Source organism: Barbus barbus (assembly GCF_936440315.1).
Source record: "Barbus barbus genome assembly, chromosome: 21".
In the NCBI taxonomy this organism is placed as follows: domain Eukaryota; kingdom Metazoa; phylum Chordata; class Actinopteri; order Cypriniformes; family Cyprinidae; genus Barbus; species Barbus barbus.
Window position 1 is genome coordinate 16,947,601 of NC_136749.1, and position 23,674 is coordinate 16,971,274.

The 23,674-nt window shown below is 37.2% G+C and overlaps 2 protein-coding genes across 3 annotated transcripts; both read left to right on the forward strand.

Moving 5' to 3' along the window:
* Positions 1-5,400: 5,400 nt before the first annotated feature.
* Positions 5,401-8,474, forward strand: LOC306887590 (GTP-binding protein GEM-like). Of its 2 annotated transcripts, XM_079445447.1 has the most exons (5): positions 5,401-5,982; positions 6,851-6,927; positions 7,017-7,221; positions 7,402-7,719; positions 7,764-8,113. In XM_079445447.1, the coding sequence occupies exons 1-4, from the start codon at positions 5,667-5,669 to the stop codon at positions 7,677-7,679; spliced, it is 876 nt and encodes a 291-aa protein (XP_079301573.1). In that variant the 5' UTR covers positions 5,401-5,666; the 3' UTR covers positions 7,680-7,719; positions 7,764-8,113. The 2 variants fall into 2 exon arrangements, with proteins under 2 accessions (XP_079301573.1, XP_079301572.1); XM_079445446.1 differs by having other exon boundaries at positions 7,402-8,474.
* Positions 8,475-10,410: 1,936 nt separating this feature from the next.
* Positions 10,411-22,999, forward strand: LOC306887578 (cadherin-17-like). The gene is made up of 19 exons (XM_079445412.1): positions 10,411-10,474; positions 12,794-12,856; positions 13,421-13,516; positions 13,758-13,892; positions 15,979-16,117; positions 16,221-16,379; positions 16,517-16,675; positions 18,577-18,776; positions 18,909-19,037; positions 19,222-19,366; positions 19,967-20,182; positions 20,267-20,343; positions 20,447-20,638; positions 20,745-20,989; positions 21,848-21,978; positions 22,048-22,266; positions 22,361-22,471; positions 22,573-22,689; positions 22,773-22,999. Exons 2-19 carry the CDS (start codon positions 12,812-12,814, stop codon positions 22,859-22,861), a joined length of 2,604 nt encoding a protein of 867 aa, XP_079301538.1. The 5' UTR covers positions 10,411-10,474; positions 12,794-12,811; the 3' UTR covers positions 22,862-22,999.
* The last annotated feature ends 675 nt before the right edge of the window (positions 23,000-23,674 follow it).

A 23,674-nucleotide genomic window follows, 5' to 3' on the forward strand; every position in this document is an offset into this window, starting at 1 on the left:
AGTTCCTCATACTTTGCTCTTTTCCGCTCAAAGGCCCCCATCCGCTCTTCCCATGGTACAGTGAGCATATGTACAGTGGGGGAAAAAATTATTTGATCCCCTGCTGATTTTGTATGTTTGCCCACTGACAAAGAAATGATTAGACTATAATTTTAATGGTAGGTTTATTTTAACAGTGAGAGACATAATAACAACCAAAAAAAATCCAGACAAATGCATTTCAAAAAAGTTAGAAATTGATTTGCATTTTAATGAGTCAAATAAGTATTTGATCCCCTATCAATCAGCAAGATTTCTGGCTCCCAGGTGTCTTTTATACAGGTAAGGAGCTGAGATTAGGAGCACTCTCTTAAAGGGAGTGCTCCTAATCTCAGCTCCTTACCTGTATAAAAGACAACTGTCCACCGAACCAATCAATCAGATCCCAAACTCTCCATCATGGCCAAGACCAAAGAGCTGTCCAAGGATGTCAGGGACAAGATTGTAGACCTACACACGCTGGAATGGGCTACAAGACCATCGCCAAGCAGCTTGGTGAGAAGGTGACAACAGTTGGTGCGATTATTCACAAATGGAAGAAACACAAAATAACTGTCAATCTCCCTCGGTCTGGGTCCATGCAAGATCTCACCTCGTGGAGTTTCAATAATCATGAGAAAGGTGAGGAATCAGCCCAGAACTACACGGGAGGATCTTGTCAATGATCTCAAGGCAGCTGGGACCATAGTCACCAAGAAAACAATTGGTACCACACTACGCCATGAAAGGACTGAAATCCTGCAGCGTCCTCAAGGTCCCCCTGCTCAAGAAAGCACATGTACAGGCCCGTCTGAAGTTTGCCAATGATTCAGAGGAGAACTGGATGAAAGTGTTGTGGTCAGATGAGACCAAAATCCAGCTCTTTGGCATCAACTCAACTCGCCTTGTTTGGAGGAGGAGGAGGAATGCTGCCTATTACCCCAAGAACACCATCCCCATTGTCAAACATGGAGGTGGAAACATTATGCTTTGGGGTGTTTTTCTGCTAAGAGGACAGGACACCTGCACTGCATCAAAGGTACGATGGACAGGGCCGTGTACCGTCGGGGCCAGGGCATTGAAAATGGGTCGTGGATGGGTATTCCAGCATGACAATGACCCAAAACACACGGCCAAGGCAACAAAGGAGTGTGCCTCAAGAAGAAGCACATTAAGGTCCTGGAGTGGCCTAGCCATAATAGCCTTAATCCCATAGAAAATCTGTGGAGGGAGCTGAAGGTTCGATTTGCCAAACGTCAGCCTCGAAACCTTAATGACTTGGAGAGGATCTGCAAAGAGGAGTGGGACAAAATCCCTCCTGGGATGTGTGCAAACCTGGTGGCCAACTACAAGAAACTTCTGACCTCCGTGATTGCCAACAAGGGTTTTGCCACCAAGTACTAAGTCATGTTTTGCGAATGGGTCAAATACTTATTTGACTCATTAAAATGCAAATCAATAAAAAACTTTTTTGAAATGTGTTTTTCTGGATTTCTTTGTTGTTATTCTGTCTCTCACTGTTCAAATAAACCTACCATTAAAATTATAGACTTGATTATTTATTTTTCAGTGGGCAAACGTACAAAATCAGCAGGGGATCAAATAATTTCCCCCCCCCACTGTATATATATATATATATATATATATATATATATATATATATATATATATATATATATATATATGTGGAATCATTTAAGTTTTTATTTTTAATAAATTTGCAAAGATGTTAAAAACTTTTTTTTTTTGCTTTACAATGAATGCTTTCGCAAGGCACTGTGTATATATATATATATATATATATATATATATATATGTATATATATATATATGTATATACAGTGCCTTGCGAAAGTATTCATACCCCTTACATTTTTTCACGTTTTATTTTGCTACCTTATGTTAAACTGCTTTAAATTACTTTTTTCCACATAAATCTACACACTATAATTGTAAAGCAAAAAAAAAAGGTTTTTAACATCTTTGCAAATTTATTAAAAATAAAAAACTTAAATGATTCTATTGCATAAATACTCATACCCTTATCTGGGACAGTTGGAATTTAGCTCAGGAGCATTCATATTGCTTGTAGGTGTTACTAGGCTTTGAGTGAAGGTAACCTGTGGCAAATTCAATTGAATGGGTATGATTTGGAAAGGCACACATGTCTTAATAAAAGGTCCAACAGCTGATAATGCATATCAGAGCAAAAACTAAGCCCTGAGGTCAAAAGAACAGTCTGTAGAGCTCAGAAACAGGTTTGCGTTAAACCACACATCTGGGGAAGAGTTCCGAAAAAATTCTGCTTCATTGAAGGGTCACAGAAGCATGTAGTCTCTGTTACCCTTAATGGAAGAAGTTTGAAACAACCAGGATTGTTCTTAGAGCTGGCATCCTGGCCAAACTGAACAATTGATGGAGAAGGGCTTTGGTTAGACTGGTGACAAAGAACCTGATGGTCACTCTAGTTGAGCTCCATGATCGTATATGCAGACAGGAGAAACCTACAGAAGGACAAACATCACTGATTCGATCTGGGCTTCATGGCAGTGTGGCAAGACTCAATCCTCTCTTCAGTGTAGACACATGAAAACACACTTAGAATTTGCAAAAAAAAAAAGCACCTAAAGGATTCTCAGACTGTGAGAAATAATATTATCTGGTCTGAAGAACCTCGATTCCAAGCATCATGTTTGAAGGAAACCAGGCACTGCTGATCTCCTGCAGAGTAGCATCCCAAAAGTAAAGTGTGCTGGTAGCAGCCTCATGTTGTGGGACTGTTTTTCAGTGGCACGGACTGAGGGACTCGTCAGAGTAGAAGAAAAGCTCAATGCAACAAAATATAGAGAGAGCCTTAATGAAAACCCAGTCCAGAGCATTCAGAAGCTCAGACTGAGCAGAAGATTCACCTTCCAACAGGACAATGGACCTAAACACACAGCAAGAGTGGCTTATTGACAACTCTGTGAATGTCCTTGAGTGGCCCAGCCAGAGCCTGAGCTTGAACCCAATCAAATATTTCTGGAGAAACCTGAAAATGTGCGTCTGCCCCCATCCAACCTGACAGAGCATGAGAGGTGACGAGGTGAGGAGAAGAATAGCAGATAATTGCCAAATGCGGATGAGCAAAGCTTATCGCATCAAAAAAAAAAAGAAAAGAAAAAAGACTTGAGGCTGTAAAGGTGCTTCAGCTAAATACTTAGTTGAATACTTATGCAATTTACTTATTTCAGTTTTTTATTTGTAATTAATTTACAAAGTTGTGACGATTCTGTTTTGAACTGAGTTTGACACCTTTGATATATGTGGTGGGGGACCATGCAGGTCAGGTGAAGTTTTGGGCTGTGGGAAGAAACGGGAGTACCCGGCTTAAACCCACTGACACATGGGGAGAGCATGCAAACTCCACAAAGAGAAGCCTCCTGTCTCTGCTGGGGCTTGAACTGGACACCTGAGACAACAGTGCTAAAAACATAACATAAAGCAGATGTAATTATGCATTGATTATCCAAGTTGATCATCCACATGAACATTTCATCTTGAATTCTTTAAAATGGCATTTAACACTTGACACTCTGCTTGTCTGTCTGTCTGTAGTGTTTTTGCTCTCCAAGACCAAATTAACTTATCCCTTTTCATCCCTTCTTTCCTGATGCATGGCCCAGATACTGCAATTACTGCTTCGGGATCAGTGGTCAGCTCAGGTCTCATGGCCATAGCACTAACCTAACGCAACCCACGCATTTACATTCCTATTTGCAGATGTTGCTGCTTAAACACTTTTGAATAAGTTCCAGACTGATCATCTTTTTCAGCTATTACAACCTAAAATACCATGTTGCTTTTAGTTTTGTGTTAGTGGTGCAATCACTCACTCATATTGTCTGTAAAGCACCATTTATGTCTCTGACCCTCTCTGATCTCTAATGGCCTATTTCTGATCTGCTCTTAGAGAAGTGAATGAATGAAAGAGGTAATCCAGCACTCTACTGCGATTTCTCTTATCCATCCAATCCCTTCATCTATATCAATTCTGAATATAGAAGCAGTCATCATAATCCAGCAATTACATTAATAAATCATTATATTCTGTTGTTTGTCCTTCTTTGAGTGAATGTAATCTGTATCTCGGTACATGTTTATGTGCACGTTTGTGCATGCGTGAAATGGAGAGCATGAGCATCGGTGGTGTTGTACTTTGTCTGAACCCTTGATTTGTTGGCAAGGCATGCAATATATAAGAGACTGATGTAGCCTATTGAGAATTTAGTTTTGATTTAGTTCAGAATTGGCCACATTGATCTCCTTTGGATTGGTGCTGCATGCAAGTCTCGGCAGAAAACAGGATCACGAGAGGTTATTTGTTAAAGAGTTTCAAACTGATTTGCATTCTGCAGTACAAGTCTAGCAGAACTTGATTTAAAATATATTTAGTATATTTGCTGTACCAGACATGTATAAGAAAACTAATGACTGAGAATGCCTTTTATTTTGTTTGTCTGTCTATACTAAATGCGATTAGTTGTCCTGAAAAGGGCCAAATAGGATCTACTGTCCTGCCGAGGTGTCCTGCTTTAACCTGGCCTTAACTGGTTTACTATGTTAACCAACAGACTAATCAAGCTTACATAATGTCACTTAAAATGACATTGACAATGCCACACAGTTCATTTTATCCAGTTGGTCTGAGCATTTCAGACAAACAGACCCAATAAACAAGGAACTTTCTCAAAGGTTCTGGTTAGGTTCTATCAAAGTTATAAACAAATGTTATTCAAGTACCGTTAACAGAACATTTGTCAAAGTTATCTAGTCTTTAATTCTTTAACAATCGTTCATGAAATTTCCTGAAAATGTTTTAGTTGGACGTGTTGTCAAAATGTTCAGTGAACACTTAAAAGTACTTTTTCCAAAATATTTGCAATGATAATATAGCATTTTCCCTATACACATTTGTGAACATTATGAAATAATGTTCTTATAACTTAGTGAGAACGTTAGCAGAACATTCTAAGAACATATTTTAAACTTTTGATGCCAAGGAACCCCAAGTAGCCTATATATAAAGATCTTGCACCCCATCCTGAAATATGAAGGTAGTTGTGTACATATAAAGACCAGTTTATATTGTGTTAGAAAATATTAAGAGTGGAAATTAACACATTATCTGTAAACTATTGTACAAATATAAAATGCGTTGTAAAATGAATTGCAAATTTTAAACACGTTTCCTTGAATCGGGTTTTCTCTCAATTTTGGCCCCTGGTCTTGAATCACGTCTCGATGCGCACAAGAGCAACTCTAATTCACACCCATCGGGCGCTAAAAGGAAAGACCCGCTGCAGCTCATTGGGAGAGAAAAGTGACGTCAAGGAAATCCTCACTGCTACTGAGACCTTAATATAACCGTGAACTGCACTGAGAGCTCAAAGCACATTACAGCGCCAGCATTACCAGGGCAAAAGGCACCAATCCTCATTCAGATGTGCTTAATTGAAGACAAAGAAGCCAAGAGCAATTAGATCTTTTTGAGTAGGTTTCTGCTGGATGGGACTGGATCTATTATTGGAGCGTCCGACTTAGTTCGTCAATTCTTTGTGCAGTCATATTCGAAGAGACACCCGAGTGTTTGTCGTCGAATTGTACAAATGACCCTGCTGGCGAGCATGCGGCGCCACAGTATCCGCGTTCAGCAAAACCTGCACCGGTGGAGCATCTGCGGGACGGACGGGGGGCAGCTGCTGAGCGATGGTTTCGCGCGTCCCGACATCGGTATGTCCAGGTCCAGCTCCTGCTCGTCCACCTCTTCAGACTCCGCTATCTCCACCGAGTCTGCGACTCCAGCTTCCGTTGGACCCTTTACTGTTGTCCTGCTCGGGGACAACGGCGTCGGAAAGTCCGCGCTCGCTAGTATATTCGCCGGAGCATCGGACAGCATGGGCAGCGAATGCGAGTTATATGGAGGTATGCAGACAATTAACTGGACTTACTCTTTGTTCTCAACTGTTCACTGTTCACATCAACTATCGCAAATAATCACTTCGCGTTCCATTGACGTTCGTTATCCAGATTTAAATTAGGATATAAGCCTGTAGCGGCTGTGTTTAGGCTATTACATATTTAAAATTCAACGTTTGCCCATCATAATGGTGCAATTAAAGAAACTCTTACAATTTGGAATCATGTAGCCTACTCTAGTGGTCACGTAGAATTGGAAATTGTGTAGAATTAGAAAGTCAAAACAACAGGGTCATAAAACGTTATGTGATATATAGTATATAGAATATATATAGGCTATATATATATATATAGAGAGAGAGAGAGAGAGATTTACGTTACCTTTTATGATTTTGGAAATTCATAAACAGGAGGTTGCAAACTGGGGCCCAGGTGAAAAATTGACAAAAAGTCAAATTTAGGGAAATGTTTTTAAAGTCCTTTTTAGGACTACTAAACATATTAATATTAAGAACAATAATTCGATAAATACATGAATGAGCATTTAATATTATTAGGCTACAAGTTCGAATAGTTCATGCATAGGGGCTCGCTAACATCGTTCATCTAAAGAGGTTACCACAGAAACAGTAGGGCGCTCGAGCGCTTTGCTTCAAGGTCGTGTCTGACAGAACGCTGTCAAATACACGGAGCGCTGGCCTTTGTGTAACTGCGCGAGTTGCGCAAAATCGAACCTCTTCAGATTGAACAGAAAACTTCAAATAAACCCGTTTTTATTGTCACTATAAGATATAAAGTGGATTATAATTTTGCACGTTTTTTCCATGGCCACGATTGATAACCTTTAACTCGTTGTCCTTTTTAATGTTCTCAGGTGAAGTATTTGAGCAGACAATAACAGTAGATGGTGAGAGGGCCACCATTACCCTCCTCGACACATGGGATTCACAGGTAACATCTTTAGCTCATCAGAAATTTTTATTAATATACTTTATAAGTGATTGGAGGTTCAGAGACATTTTAATTTCTGTTTCCATCAGGATGAGGGCAGCTGGACACAGGAGCAATGTTTGCAGACAGGAGACGCTTTCATTATAGTTTATGCCATAACAGATCGTTCAAGCTTCCTTCGTGCATCAGATCTTCGTGTTCAGCTTCGACGCCAGTGCGAGGCCAACCGCACTCCCATCATCCTCGTCGGCAATAAATGTGACCTGGTTCGCTGCAGGGAAGTGTCCATTAGTGGTAAGTGATTCTGAACTGAATAGTAAAACTCTTCAGTGCTTCTTTACTCCTTAACCTAAAGTTACTGCTATCAGTAGCATTTTCTTAATCTGCAAATCCACTTGTGGGATTAGTAAAGTACTCTTTGTTTTACCAGATCACTGGGCATTTTCATTCATTATTTTGTTTTGTATTTTTTAGAGGGTCGCTCATCTGCTGCTGTCTTTGACTGTAAGTTCATTGAAACGTCAGCAGCAATGCAACACAATGTCTGGCCGCTGTTTGAGGGCATCATCCGCCAGCTCCGTCTGCGAAGAGACAGCACAGAGAACCTCACCAGACGTTGTTCTCTTCAAAAGCGACGGGAGAGTCTCCCAAATAAAGCGAAGCGTTTCATTAACAGATTGGTTGCTAAGAAGAACAAGCAAGCAGCCTTCAAACTCAAGTCCAAATCATGTCATGACCTGATGAGTCTGTAGTGCAGAGACTTTGAATTGGTCTGAAAGTTTGAATTGTATTGTGTGAAGTTTGGGTGCAAACATTTTGGAAAGTATCTGTTCAAGTGTTTGTTTTTTTTTCTCCCATTTTGTGATTTTTAAAAAAAGCCATGGATGTCTATATTAGACTGTGCTGTAGAAGAGCATCGATTACAGGCTTCTTGCTCCCTCTGTGAAGGACAGAACGCTCTAGTCTTACCCATTGTCCTTTTCAAAAGCCATGAAAAACTCAAATGTTTTTGTGGGAATCCCAACATGCTAAAAGTGGTCCTTTTTTATGATTTTCCTAATGGATTTGCTTTTGAATTGAGAAACCTCTTTGTCGTACCTTGTGTGTGGAACGTTTTGTCCAGCTTTTGCTCCATTTGAATTCAACATTCAAAAGAAATAAAATATTGTTTTTTATAATAAATCTGAAATACTTTGGTCCTTTTGAAAGTGCATACATCTGGAAAAGCAAAAAAGCACTTATCACATATCTGTGGTATTGTCTTTTCAGCTGGGTTCACTCTATATCATATAACATAAATACATTAACCTTGAAAAACATACACCAGCTGTTCCTGTGGTGTGCATATGATAGCGTTATTCAGGGATTACAGCTTCAGATACATGTTCTCTGCCCATTATGCACAAATTATCATTTTAACATGTCGAGTTTACAATTAGGCATACTGTAAAATCTAAATCTAAATATACACTGAAAGTCTGGGATTTAATATCTAATTTAATACTGGAAATAACAGTTTTTTAAAAGGATTTTGACAGGTTTAACACAAAGAATCATAGAAACAAAGAATTATTAATCTTAGTGAATGTTAATTCAACATCTAATGAACATGACCTTACAATAAATTCAATTATATTTTTAATGTTAACAAAGAGTAATTCTGTAACGTATTGCACATTTTTAGTCAATGCATTAACTAACATTAATTAATGAGACTTTATTATAACGTGTTGCCGATTTACATACAGTATCATTATATTAATCTAATTATTTCATAAATAAAGATAATTCACAGATAACGGACGTATAGCAGCATCTTTCATTACAGCCTCAGCCCTGCTGGTGAATATGTGTGTAATACAAGAACACATTTGTTCCTGTTATTCAGAAACACTCCTCCTACCTTCCTTTCAAAGGTGAGAAGGACAAATGAATGACACATTCAGCTGATGTGTGATCACTGCTGTGTGAATGATAATGAATGATTATGAATGTAGAAGATGTGTTAAAACCGTAAGACTAAAGGCATCTGTTGCCTGTTTGTTTGAGAGTACACATGGATGACAGATTGTCAGGTATTCCTCATTTGGAGGCCATTACCTGTCAGATCCACTATGCATGAGGCAGTTGGACTTGATGAAACAAACTTCCATCTACCCCAACAGTGTTGTAATGTTACTCAACATGTGGTCACCTGCAGTATAATCGTTCATCTCGGTAGCAGCAGCAGGTTTCTCAGTTTCAGTACCAGTGCCTGCAGTAAGTATCACCGCTCCTAATCTTAACCTTTACCCTTTTACTTATTCTCCATTGTGCTGATACGGCTGCCTAATAATTAGTCAATGGAAAACCATGGGAAATTCTTGAGTAACTACCACACAAGGTGCCTTTAACCTGAGACATTTACATGGAAGGAGTCACTTTTACAGGAAGTGATTACAATAGCTTTTTCAGAAGTTAATATCTTACAGTTTTCATATCCATATTTGCTTTATTTCATCTAAGTGTGCCGTCATTCTTACCTGTAAAAATTGATGCTTCAAATCATTCTTTCAATCAAATGTTTGTATTTTAAAAGATTACATTTAAAAATGTTTCAGTTGTTTTTGTCAATAGAGCGAAAGTTAATAGGGTCCAAGTCAACATCATTTGTGTTCCACAGAAGAAAGAAAAGCCAAGCAGGTTTGGAACGAAACAATATTAGGGTAAGTAAATAAAGTTGATTTTTTTTAGGTGTCATTGTTGAATACCTCAGACGTTCTTTCTAATGTATTCATTTTCAGTATCAGACGAAACTGAGAAACATGGAGCACAACCCAACCAAAAGATCAAGGATTGCAGGCCTGTATTACTCAAGATTGTGAGCACACAGCTGTGTGAAGGTGACCTTTACGCTCCGTATGAATCTACAGTGATTTTCATCTGTCACACAGCTTGTTTTCAGATATATTTTTCTCTTTTTGTCCAAGCTTGTCTTCGGAATTGTCCTTATCATCTTGCATAGAAATGACTGAAGTAAGGCCCCTGATTACAGAGGAAGATTTCTGATGTATTTTGTTTTGTGTCCTTTTAATTAAACGCTTGATGTTTACATTATGTTTACATAGTATCCGCAATTATGGAATTCACTACCCCTTACACTTCGTAACTTATCTTCTTTGTCTACCTTCAAGACTCAGCTAAAAACGTATCTGTTTAATTTGCATTTTGGATAATGTGGCTTTATTTGGCTTATATGTTTGTATTGTCTTTTGGGTATGTAAATGTTTTGTATAGCACTATGTAAAGTGACCTTGAGCAATGGAAAGGCCCTATATAAATAAAACTTCTTCTTCTTCTTCTTCTACACATTAACACATCCACCAATCCCGTACACTAATCGTCAAACGGTACCATAAAATACCTTAAATTTACAGTCCACTCCCCTGAGCGGTGAATCAGTAGATAATGATTAGGCTCAATAAAGCAGAGTTAAACTTTGACTTAAGCAGGAAGCACTTCAAGACTGAAACGCTCAGTCTTTTGAGGAGAGGAGCTCTGCTGACAGGTCTGTGTCTCTTATCATTTCTTTTATATCTTCTTATAGATGAGTTTATAGAGTTTAAGCTGATTTTAAATATGTTGTTAGTTACCGATATGTCATTTGCATTGAAACGTTGCTTTCGAGGATTACGTTAGGTTATGATCTTGTTTGACTTTGCTCGGTGCGTTCAAAAGGGTGTTGACCAGCTTATGTGGAAGGGCATTTAAAGATCGAAACTTGCTGTAGCATCATAGATTCAAATTTATTTCTGAGCATATTTGCTAGATGAATGTATATCTGTGATGTTTTTGATCTTGTACTGTCAGAATGTCATCAGAGGTCACAAGTCTGGGCCTCTTGTTCCCATAGTTAGAGCCATCTATATGTTAATGGATTATTGTTGCATTTTTATATCTTGTTAGAATATTGAGTTTGAAAAGTCACGAACGTTCACATTTGGTTTACTCTCCTTCTTACAACTGGTTGAGCTGATATTTATAATACAGAACATGAGTACTGATTTCAGCTTATGGACCAGAACATCCTGATTCATTCAATATGTTGACACAAAGATATCTGTATATTGTGTCGATCAAAGGGTTTTAAGCTTATCAGAGGTCACATTAACTTCAATGTCACCTTGTGTCACATCTGTTTGAAGGTGTGTCTGTCTTTCAAAATAGATCTGACCGATATAACCGAAATAAAATTCCAGTATCAGTAAAGCACTAAACCTTACAGCTTATTTCAATACAATATTTTGTTACAACTGCCGACACAGCTTAATCTACTCTTGGACCCAAACTGCGACTAACATAGTCAGATTTATCTAGAGATTTTTATCTCTTCACACACATTGTGTGTGATCAGATAAACTTTTCTAGATAAATCTGTTTATTGTTTATCTCGATAAATATGTTTATTGAGGGCTGAAGTATGGGGCCACACCTTTAAACAACTTCCTTTATTGATCCATGGTCGGCAGCTTACTTTCATTTACTAAGTGTTTAATAATTGTCCCATGTTTACTTAAATGAATGATGTAACTATGATATCCAGTACTTTGTTTACTTTTACAAAGCAAAATCTGCAAATGACAAAGTTAAAATTTAATTTTAGAATATATTATTGATATTGGAACCTGAAAAGACCCTGAAAAAGCACTATACTGTTTCGCTGAACGTATAGCAATTGCTAGGTACACACACACACACACACACACACACGTTGGTTTTTGTGGTTTATGGGGACTCTCCATAGGCGTAATGGTTTTTATACTGAATAAACTGTGTGTGCTATTGCCCTACACCAACCCTACACCTAAACTTAGCCCTCACAGGAGACTTTGTGCATTTTTAGATTTTCAGAAAAACACCATTTAGTATGTTTTTTAAGCCTTTTGAATTACGGGGACATAGGCAGTGTCCTCATAAACCACTTTCATATTGTAATACCTCTGTCATACCCATGTCATTATACAAATTTGTGTCCTCATAAACCACATAAACATGCACACTCTCATATATATATATATATATATATATATATCTACACACACATTTCTTTCTTGGACATTTTATTTTAATATTTTGTCCCTTCCTCTTTTCAGACGTGTGGATCCGCATGTACATAAATATTTAATATTTAAAAGTCTAGGCTTTGTAATATAACTGTCAGTTACAGACATTGTAAAATCTGATAAACTGTGATACAGCAGTGATACACAAAAACACACATGCGCACATAGTCTGCTCTGTCTGGCACAGGAGGCGCCGCCCACGCTTGAATGCCAAGTGACCTTTAAATAACCTTTTCATGAGCTGCAATTCATGTAAAACACACACACACAGCGCCACATGATGAGAGTCATCATGTCACCATCAAATGCCACTCATGGACTATTTTTATGCATATGAGATGCACAGAGGGACTGACAAAATATGCAGAAATTAGTTTGATAATAGAGGGGAAAATAAACATAAAATTCCTGTACACACATAGGAAATAATCTTGCTGAAATATTTGTAATATTTTAAAACGTTACTCAGGACTGGTTGAATACGTTTTGTTAATATTCATTGACTGAAGTTTAACATTAAAGAAGCAGATGGGTCTATTTCCTGACTGGGCAACTTGTAATTAGGCTTTTGTCACACCATGTGGCTCCACTTCATTGCTCAGTTTGCACAGCAGGGGCCATCATGTCAGGGAATAGTCATCTAATAAAATTATTTGGCAAATAAATGTCACTGCTGTAAATTATAATTGCTTTTGCAGTAACTATAATAAAGGTCCTTTTAATTAAAGGCACAGTTTCACATGTTTTCATTCCTTTTCCACCAGGTTTTGTTGCCTGGGACCATGAGAGGTGCACATTTACTACACTTGACCCTTCTCGTCAGCATTGTAAGTGTGTGTGCGAGTAGGATTTTAACTCGGTGACCTTGTAGTGTCCTTATGATCTTTTATGCATTCCATAAATGAGTAACTATGCTGAAGTCCATTTCTCTGCACACACTCCATTAATCAGTCAAAGACACCCAGACATAATCTGGATTCATTTGGAAAGTTAAATTATTTGTTCTACATAAATAATCCACAGAAATGGGCAAATATTCAGCAACCTTCAAAGCGCAGATAAGTTTAATGGATTATTGATATTAAATAAATGTCTGTTTATATTGCAGTAATACAATAATTTAGTAATTTAACATCTTTATTCAGTTATTTATTAAGAAGTGTGGTCAAATATAGGGTGTTTTTATTAGTATGCAGGGAAATCTCATTCTCAGAAAGAATATTGGCCACTAATGTTGTTCATGACTGTCTAGATTGATAACAGACAATATAACAGTTGGCTATATGCTTACCTATAATGGTGTTTTTGCAATAAGTCATTTTAAATTCAGCGACTTATGATGTTATTTTTCATATGGCTTCATAATTTTTCCCCCTCTCTCTTTCTCTCAGGCTCATGGGATTGGTCTGGAGGACAAAAAGGGGCCATTAGGAAATCTAGTTTTAGATGTGCCAGAGGCTACACCTGTGCCCTATCCCATTTACCAGGTACCGTAGGCTCTATCTGGTGGTGGATGAGGAGACACCACCCCTCACAATGTAGAGCGCTTTGAGTGCTTAGAAAAGCAGAAAAGCGTTATATAAATGTAATGAATTATTAATTATTATTATTATTATTATTTTTGAACGGTTAGTTTTGACAGACGAGTTAGTTATATAGACAGACATAATGCTTACATTTTTATTAGAACATCTTCAGTATCTGTTGTTAAATGTTTTCTTTGTTCAGTTTACATCAACAGAGGAAGCGGAGACATACCATGTAAGCGGAGAGACCGAAGGAAAGATTAGTATTTCTTCAGATGGCTGGCTATTCCTGGACCAACCTCTGGAATGGAGCCTTGAGAAAAGCCACCATCTAGATGTAATTTATTATTGTATTATAATATATCACACATAACATGCAAGCACCTGGGTCTTTAAAAATATACAAAATCCCTATATTGTACTATTCTTGTATCCACAAAGCACACTGTTGATGCACAACATGACCATGGATTATATTTTGCAACATGGTTTTACATGAAAAGTTTGTATATGGAAAGTTTATATTTTAAATCCTGCTCACTATTTATTTTTTACTATTTTAAATCACTGTATTACATTCAGTAGTTCATTTTAAATGGTTCTGTGGTGTATGAAGAAGTTTAAAAGGTAGGCTACAAATAGTCCATTGTAGTCTATCAGTTAATATGAGGTCATAAACCACATAATAATTAAATAAAATTATTTTATTTAATTATAATTTTATAAATTAATATAAACTGATATGTTGACATCTACAGTGCCCTCCAAAAGTATTGGAACCGTAAAGACAAAATTGCTCTGTTGGCTGTGGAGTCAAGACATTTACAAATATGATTAAAAGATGAATATGAGACAAAACTACAGAATGTCACATTTTATTATTGGGTGATTCAACACATAGATGTTTTACCAGCTAGGAAGATCAGCTTTTAGAGTTTCATCCCTCTGTCTGATGTGAGCATAAGTATTGGAACAGTTGCCTCACAGGTCTTTCTAAGTGATCAGCTGTGTCCTGTTGCATTAATTCTTCAGATATTAAAAGCAGGAAATGTGTTGTATCAGTTATATCCATTACTTCTGTATTCTGAATCTTGCATTTGATGATGACACACAAACCAAAATGAAGATGAGGGAGCTGACTTTGAGAGAAAAGCAAGCAATTTGGATGCTAAAAGAAAAGAGGAAGTCAATTAGAGCTATAGCAAAAAAAAAGGGCATGGAGAAATCAAGAGTTTGGAAACCAGCAACGACACCAGCAACCAACAACGACCTGATCGGCTGAGAAAACAACAGTAGTTGATGACAGACAAATCATAAAATCTGTGAAAATGAATCCTAAAAGACGTGTCTGTAAAATCACCAACAACTTCCAGAAAGCTGGGGTGATGCTCTGACAATCTACTGTCCTCAGGAGACATTGACACAGAATTACAGAGGCTCAAGATGCAAACCTCTGACCAGCACCAAAAATAGAAAGGCAAGATTAGAGTTTGCAAAAAAGCACAAAGGTGAGCCAGAAGAGTTTTGGAACTGTGTTTATGGACCGATGAGACAAAGATGAACCTTTGTCTAATGATGGGAAAGCAAAAATGTGGTGAAAAAAAGGGAACTGCAATGATCCAAAGCATACAGCCTCATCTGTAAAGCATGGTGGAGGTGGTGTCATGGCAAGGGCATGCATGGCTGCCTCTGGAACAGGCCCACTCAACTTTACTGATGACGTAATGTATGATGACAGTAGCAGAATGAATTTGGAAGGGTACAAAACCATCTTGCCTACCGATATTCAAGAAAATGCCACCAGATTCATTGGGAAGTGCTTCATATTGCATCAGGACAATGACCAGTTCAGTCAAGGAATTTATAAGGGCAAAGAAATGGAAAGTCTTAGATTGCCCAAGTCAATCTCCTGATTTAAATCCGATTGAACATGATTTTCACCAGCTGGAGAGGAGAGTAAAGGCAGAAACTCCCCCAAAACAAGCAACAATTGGAATTTGCTGCATTAAAGGCTGGGAAAAGTATTTCAAAGGATGAGACCAAGAGTCTGGTGATGTCTATGGGTCACAGACTCACTGCTGTGATTGTGCGCAAGGGATCTGCAACTAAATAATAGCTTTTAATCTTTTACATCTGCCTTATGTTCAACTGTCCCAATACTTATGCTCACATCAATGAGTGGGATGAACTCTAAAAGTGCCGTTCTTTTTATTTGGTAAAACATGTATGTGTTGAATCACCCAATAATAAAATGTGACATTCTGTAGTTTTGTCTCATATTCATCTTTTAATCATATTTGCAAATGTCTTGACTCCACAGCCAACAGAGCAATTTTGTCTTTAATGTTCCAATACGTATGGAGGGGACTGTATATGTAAATTCCAGTACAAACTTTTCTAAATATGTGTGTTTTTTTCTTCAGATTGAAGCACGTTCAGCAGATGGTGAAACTGTTGATGGGCCTTACAGGGTTGTCTTGCAAGTTGTGGATGTCAACAACAATTACCCTGTCTTTAGTGAGAGTCAGTACAGTGGCCGTGTTAGAGAGCATTCACCTGCAGGTGAGAAACACATGCATTATCAACGGACGTTGAAACATTATCAACAGACATTAAAATGAACATACATTTATGTAAATGTTCTTTTAATCTTGTGTGCTTGCAGGAGTTCCATTCTTGCAGGTGTTTGCTACCGATGCAGACAATCCCAACACATTGAATGCCCAACTTAGATTCAGCATTGTGAACCAAATCCCAAATCCTGGAAATGGTTTCTACTTTGGGATTCACCCAGAGAGTGGAGATATCTTTATAACAGAGGAAGGTATGTCAACACATTTGGAACAAAAATATGCACAGAAAAACCCAAATGTGCATATGTTGTGCATATGTTTTGTTGAGTTCTAAACCAGTATTCCTCTTTAAAAGAAGATGAACTTGTGTCTTTCTGTTGTTTTGCAGGAGCAGAGTCTCTGAGGGCCAGGCCCTCTGTAACGTACAGCCGTGGGGAGGTCCGTGGCAGTCCTGATGTCCTGAAAAAGAAGTTTGAAGACTACTGTACTCCAAGGAACAACATGCCTCTGGAGAACAACCCCTTTTACACATGTGTCGAACGCGCTGGTGAGAACATATAGAAACACACAAGTGATCATGTTATTTAACGCTATGTAGTTTTGTTTATTTTTGCAACATTGGAGTTCCCTACAGTTAAGTAAGTGGAATTCCTAAATATATCACTGTCATAATTACAAAGGATAGTTGCACATGTGTATTTGTTGCTGCCATAAAGTACTCCACCCTTTTCACAGAATTTTTTTATCCATTCCTAAAACTTACCATCAGAATGATTTTGAAATTGATATTTAACAACAAAAAAACCAAACAAAAACACCCATACAGTTTTATATAGAAGCTTATTTCAGCCAAGGGATAAAAAAATGTAATGCAACTTTTATCTCAAAATTCAGACATTTTTCTCACAATTCTGAGAATTGTGAGATATAAATGTGCAATTGCAAGTCTGAATTATGGGATAAAAGTCCAATTTTTTATTCTGTGATTAAAAAAAAATTGAATTGGGTGATGTAAACTCAAAATTCTGAGGAAATAAAAAACAGGGGAAAAAAACAATTGCGTGATGTAAACTCGGAATTCTAAGAAAATTGTGAGATATTAACTCAAAACTGCAAGATGTAAACTCAGAACTGGAATTCAATTCTGTGTTTATATCTCACAATTCAATTTTTTTTAATGTGGTAATTTGGTCAAGTATATATCTTGCAATTCAGAGAGTCCTTATTGTGAGATATAAACTCACAATATTTTTAAAAATGATCAAAAGTCAGTAATTTATTATTATTTTTTTCTGTGGTGAAAAACAAGCTTCCATTCATTCCATGGTATTTTGAAAAAGCAGTTTATGTTGTGTACATAATCATGCCGGTCTCAGATATTTGTTTACTAGAATTTCACTATGAATTACAGAACTTTGATTAAGAAATGTATATAAATGGGTCAAATGAAAGTAGTATCTGGGTCTGTCTCCTCTGTTTGTGATCCTCTTTGAGCAAAGGAGAGCATGAGGGAAGACTGAACATGTAATTTAGAATAAGACTGAAATGAACGGTACTGATTACAGTGCTCTCACATACACACTCAGATTAAACTGGTGTTAATGTCTATGAATGACCACTTCTGTGATTACATTCACTCTGGTGTGTGGAACGTGCCACGTGCTGTAAATAAGAACACAGTCCTTAACTGTGCTCAAGCAGTTCAGCCCTCATCAGTGCAGATTACTGTCGTCTCAGAAATGAGGCTGGATTTAACCCAGATTACTTCACCATTCAACATCCACATTACCAGCTCAAATCAACGAACATCATGTGACCAAAAGAAATGTGCAGGCCTTTCACTTCATTAGTTTGTATCATGCTGTGGAATAACATTTTATTGACTGAACCTCACCACTTAAAGGAACACCACCGCGACTTGTCAAATAAATAAATGGACACGAAATACTCCTGAACTGACATTATTCTATTATGGGAGAATCACAGCTGTGCTGATACTTAGATCAATAACGAAGGGCGCTTTCAAAACAAAGCTTTTACGAATTTATTATTTTAAATCAGTAGTTCATTTAATAGACAACAATTTCAAGAAAACAGTTGCAATTGATATGTAAAAGGTATAAGTTTTCCTTTCATTTACACCATTTCGACCTGCAGGTGACGATGGCCTTTGGTTTTCAAGAGCTCTGAAACTGTGAATCATTTGGAAAGCAATTGATTCAACTGATTCAGAGTTAAAGCACAACTGCAAGTTTGATAAACAGTTCAGTAAACAATAGTTTAATACTAATAACTTTGAAATTAATAACTTTGAGTTACGTTGTCTATATTTCCTCCACCAAGGGAAATATTTCCAAACGACTCCAAATGAGCAACATGAATCAGTGTTGTATTAATCATCATTTCATTACTTCAGAATAATTAATGTGTTTATTTTGGTATGAGCAGAAAGAAGAAATGTGAATCTTCTTCAAGATCCAGACTATGCGTTGATTGTTCGCGCAGAGGATTTAGGAGGTGGAGCTCCAAACGCTTTGAGCAGCACGACACGAGTCAACATAGCTATCATTCAAAACCTCTGGGTCAGCCCTGGACCAATCACCCTCAGAGAAAATTTGGAAGATGAATACCCTATGCATCTTACCACAGTAAGTCTGGATCTAAAAACAATAATGTTATGTTATAGTAGGCAGTGTTACTTTTAATTTTATTCATATGATTTTAAATGATTAATTACATTATTTAGTTTTATTTCTTGTTTTTTATTTTTTATTTTTTAGGTGCGTGCCAATGATCCCACCGCATTGTACAGACTGGTGCAGAAAGAAAGGCTTTCCTTCCCCTTCACCATCAATGAAGATGGAGAAATATATGTTACCGCTCCTTTGGATAGAGAAGAGAAAGATATGGTAAATAGAAATGCTTGAGAAACCGAAAGAGAAAAATACTCAATACCAGTCTTTGAACTACATCGGGGCTTCAACATATTTCACTCCTTATTACTTATTGTATAAAACATATGACATGTATGTGTGTGTGTGTGTGTGTGTGTGTGTGTGTGTGTGTGTGTGTGTGTGTGTGTGTGTGTTTTAGTACACTTTAGTGGTCTTGGCAGAAGATGAACTGGGTGTTGAGCTGGAAAAACCCATGGAGATTCATGTGCAGGTGGAGGATGTGAACGATAACCCTCCTGTGTGTGATGAAGCTGTGTTTGAGGTGCAAGAGAATGAGCCCATAGGTAATAATGTTAGACCCTTTATAAACACTCATACAGACAGTTGGGTTTTCTTTTTTTATTGGGACTTTGCATAGACGTAGTGATTTTTATACTGTATAAACTGTATATTCTATCCCCTAACAATACAGAAACATTTTTAAAAAAGTGTTGATCCAACTTAAAAGTTTAAGGCAACCAGCTTCAGCAGATTTTTGAGTTTTCTCAACTTAGTCTTTAGGAAATTTCTATTTTTTTTGTTGTATAAACTTGAAACAAGAAGTTGAGAAAACTCAAAATCTGCTGAAGCTGGTTGCCTTAAACTTTTAAGTTTGGGAACTTTTTTTTTTACAGTGTATAATTTATAAGCTTGTTTCCTCATGGAGATAAAAAAAATGTTCCCACATGATAAAAAAATTATTAAAAGAAATCAGGTTTTATTATCCTTGTGGGGACCAAACGTCCCCAACATTTGATCTGCACAACATAGGGTTTATCTGGACCACACACACACTCACATTACATCAATTCAAACCAGGTGCATTACTATATTAGTATTATAGTAGTATTAGTATATCTTCAATTCTGATCTTGAAATGTTTATATACTTATATGCTTGTTTAGGTAATCAAATTGGTGTTCTGCCTGCTCATGATAGTGACAAGGAGGGCTCACTGAACTCATTATTAGTCTACACACTCCTAAGCCAGAAACCTACCAAGCCGTTTGACAGAATGTTCACCATCGACGAAGTCAATGGTGAAATCAAAGTGGCAAATAAAAACTTCCAAAGGAAAGAGGTGCCTCAGTATGAGCTCACCTTTAGAGTGACTGATGGAGGTAAACGCAACCTGCACTCAAATGAACTAAAAATGAAGATTTGTTTTGAAGAATGCACTCCTTAACTTTTGCACTTGTTTGCAGTTTACACCACGGAATGTAAAGCACTCATCAAGGTCATCGACATCAATAACGAGATCCCTGTCTTCGAGAAAAAAGATGTATATATTTTATTTTACTCCTTACATAACATTCTTTCTCCGTGTAGATTATTGAATACTTAAACTCAGCTCTGATTCATAACCACCTTCTTCCCTATTGAAGTATGGGACCCACAGTGTTCCTGAACTAGCTGAAGTGGGAAGTACTTTGCTCACCATCAAAGCCACAGATGCAGATGACCCAGGAACTGGAAGCTCTAGGGTGGAGTATCACATCACTGCTGGAGACCCACACAACCTCCTAGCCATTAAGGTTGATGAAGCCACTGGAGAAGGCGAAGTCTACATTGCTCGGGTAACAAGACTTCACTCATGAGGAACACGTGCTGAAATGCAAAAACTGTTTACATTTCTATTTGATGCTTTTTGCATTTCTTTATTTTTTTATTCTCGATCTTCAGCCACTGGATTACGAGCTCCAGAGCGTCTTCAACCTACAGATCGATGCCCGTAATCCTGAGCCCCTGATCGAAGGAGTGGAGTATAATGAAGATGCCACCACATTTGTTGTCATTCAGCTGGTGGATGTGGATGAGCCTCCAGAGTTTGAAGTTGAAACTCTTAACATCAACGTTCCAGAAAACATCACGGTTGGAACCGTAATAATGACAGCTGAAGCCAAGGATCCAGAGGGAAAGACTATCAAGTAATGCTTTGCATTGTGCCTCCTACATAATCAGATGATAATAATATCATATCACATCAATATCAATCATAATGAGCTGAGATTGTTTGTTCAAAGTGCTTTGATATTTCTACTTCTGAAGTTTATTGAAGAGCTCTGCTCCAGCTGTTATATGTTGAAACTGATGAAAAAAACTACATAAAATTTAGATAAGTCTGTCTACACTTGTAACATTTTATTCAATCATTTATTGCAAGCATTTTATGCATTTTTTGTGTGCTAAAGAAGCAATTTATGAAATAATTGTTGTCAGGTTTATTGGTGCTTTGACATACAGTGGGGTACAAATGTAACAGACCACTACTGAAGACACTGTTTTACATTAATAATTCAATATATATTCAAATGTTATGAACTGAAAAATTTACATATAAATTTTAGAATATTTGAGTGACAGCAGCACTCGAGCTGCATGAAATCCGAGTTTGTGTAAAATTTGATGTTCTCTAGAATGATTTGAGACGATCCAAAAAGCATCTTGTGCTTCAATGGAGCATCTGGAACATCTGGACTTTTGATTGAAGTTCAAGAGTCCACATGATTGGTGTCACAACTTTGCATATTAAATTAGTGACCAATCTTACATTTTTCTTCTTTTCACATCAATTTTAAATATATTTAATTTTGGGGGTTATATTTAGTTTATATTCATGTGTTTAGGTTTAAATGCAACAACAAATATGATCTTTTCTAAGTGGTCTAAGACTCCACGGTATGTTATTTAAAAAAGCTCTCTGGCAGCCAGTAAAACTTGGCATTTTAATAGCATTCTTAAATGTCTTTTATGTAATTCCTGTATTTAAATGTTCTTTTTTTCAGGTTTAAGATGGAAGGTGATGAACATAATTGGCTGGACCTGGGCACTGACTCTGGAGAGCTGAAGACTAAAGCTGCTCTGGACAGAGAGACGGTGGAGAAGATCTCTCTCACAATCACCGCTTATGAGACAGGTGAGAAATCAACAGAGCCCCAGTGAGTGTCTTTTGGTAAATATTACAATCTATTTCTGTTCCTCTCAGAGGGAGACAAGCAGGAGGCTGAGATGAAGGTGGATATTCATCTGCTGGATGTGAATGACAACTACCCTAAACTGCAGAAGACACAGGGCTTCATCTGCATGCAGGATATGACCCCCTTGACACTCACTGCTGTAGATAAGGATGCCGATCCCTACGGAGAGCCTTTCACCTTCTCTATTAGCCGCAAGTCACCAAACTTTGAGATCAAACCTCTGGATGGTGAGCAGATCTTCAGTAAAAATAAAACCCCAAAAAAACAGGCTTACACTCACTCGCTTACACTAACTATGTAACCCTGTTTACGTATCTGCAGGAACCTCAGTGCAGCTGATTTTGAAGAAGAAGCCCTCAAGTGATCTGAATGCCACTGTTCCCATCAACATCAAAGACAATGCTGGGATGGGTATCACTCAAAAGTTTGATGGTAAACTATTTTTTTTTCTCTTTATTTAATATATAACATTCTAACATCTAACATGATGTTATAACATCTAATCTGAGATTTCTTTCTTTCTTTTTTCTTAGTGCGTATATGTAACTGCACTAAATTGGGCTACTGTTACATCGAGCCAGCAGCTCACAGCTGGAAGCTGGGCATGACCGGCACCATCGGCATCCTGGCAGGAATATTCGGCTTCATCAGTAAGACTGATATGTTTCATTTTGTTCTATTAATATTTAAGACTAAAAAGAAGCAAACTGAGAAAAAGTATTTTTCCTTCCAGTTCTGTTCCTGATCATTGTCACCTACCGAATCAAGAAGAAGGGTCAGCAGAGAGAAGAAACTTCTGGAGAGACTAAAGTAATGCTCTAGAGTTGGGATAACGTGCCAACTGTAAACATCATTCGGTACACATCCCAGGCAAACTGACATCCATGACCCTCAACACACACACACCTTTATTTTGTAAAGGGGTTGTGCTGTTTCTTTTAATTTTTAAAACACACTTTTTATTAACATTAAATATTCATGTTCAAGATTTGCTCAGTTTTAACAGTAACTTATTCACCATGTGGCCTGGCTGATATATTAGATAATTTATATTTACATGCTATAAATATTTGACTTACATTTAGACCCCCTTCCCAGTTTAAAAAATATATCTATTGCCCCCCCCCCAGTGTTTTCTTGGAATATTAAACATCTTTGTGGTATATTTTTAGTACAGTATGTCTTATACAGTATGTTGTCATATTTCATTTGGATTAAATCTATAAAAATGTAAATCTTATATTTATTCCCCATTGTCCAAGAATCAACTAAAATGTGTAAAAATCTTTCCATGTGATATTTTTTGCTTTGGACTTTTGTCCTAGAAAATGTCTTGTGCATGTCAAAGGTCAGGTTCTATGTATTGCCCTTCAGTTCTGAAGGCACAAAAATCACAGAATGACAAAAAAATGTTTGCCTATTTGACATGTAGAAAACCAAAATTGTTCATTCTGTAAATAAAGTTCTACTTTGACCCAGATATTGTTTTTATCTTTTTAAATTATATATATATATATATATATATATATATATATATATATATATATATATATATATATATTCACATATATCACTTTACAATTAGTATGTAAAGTATATTACTATTAACAATAACATATACAACCATAAACAGAC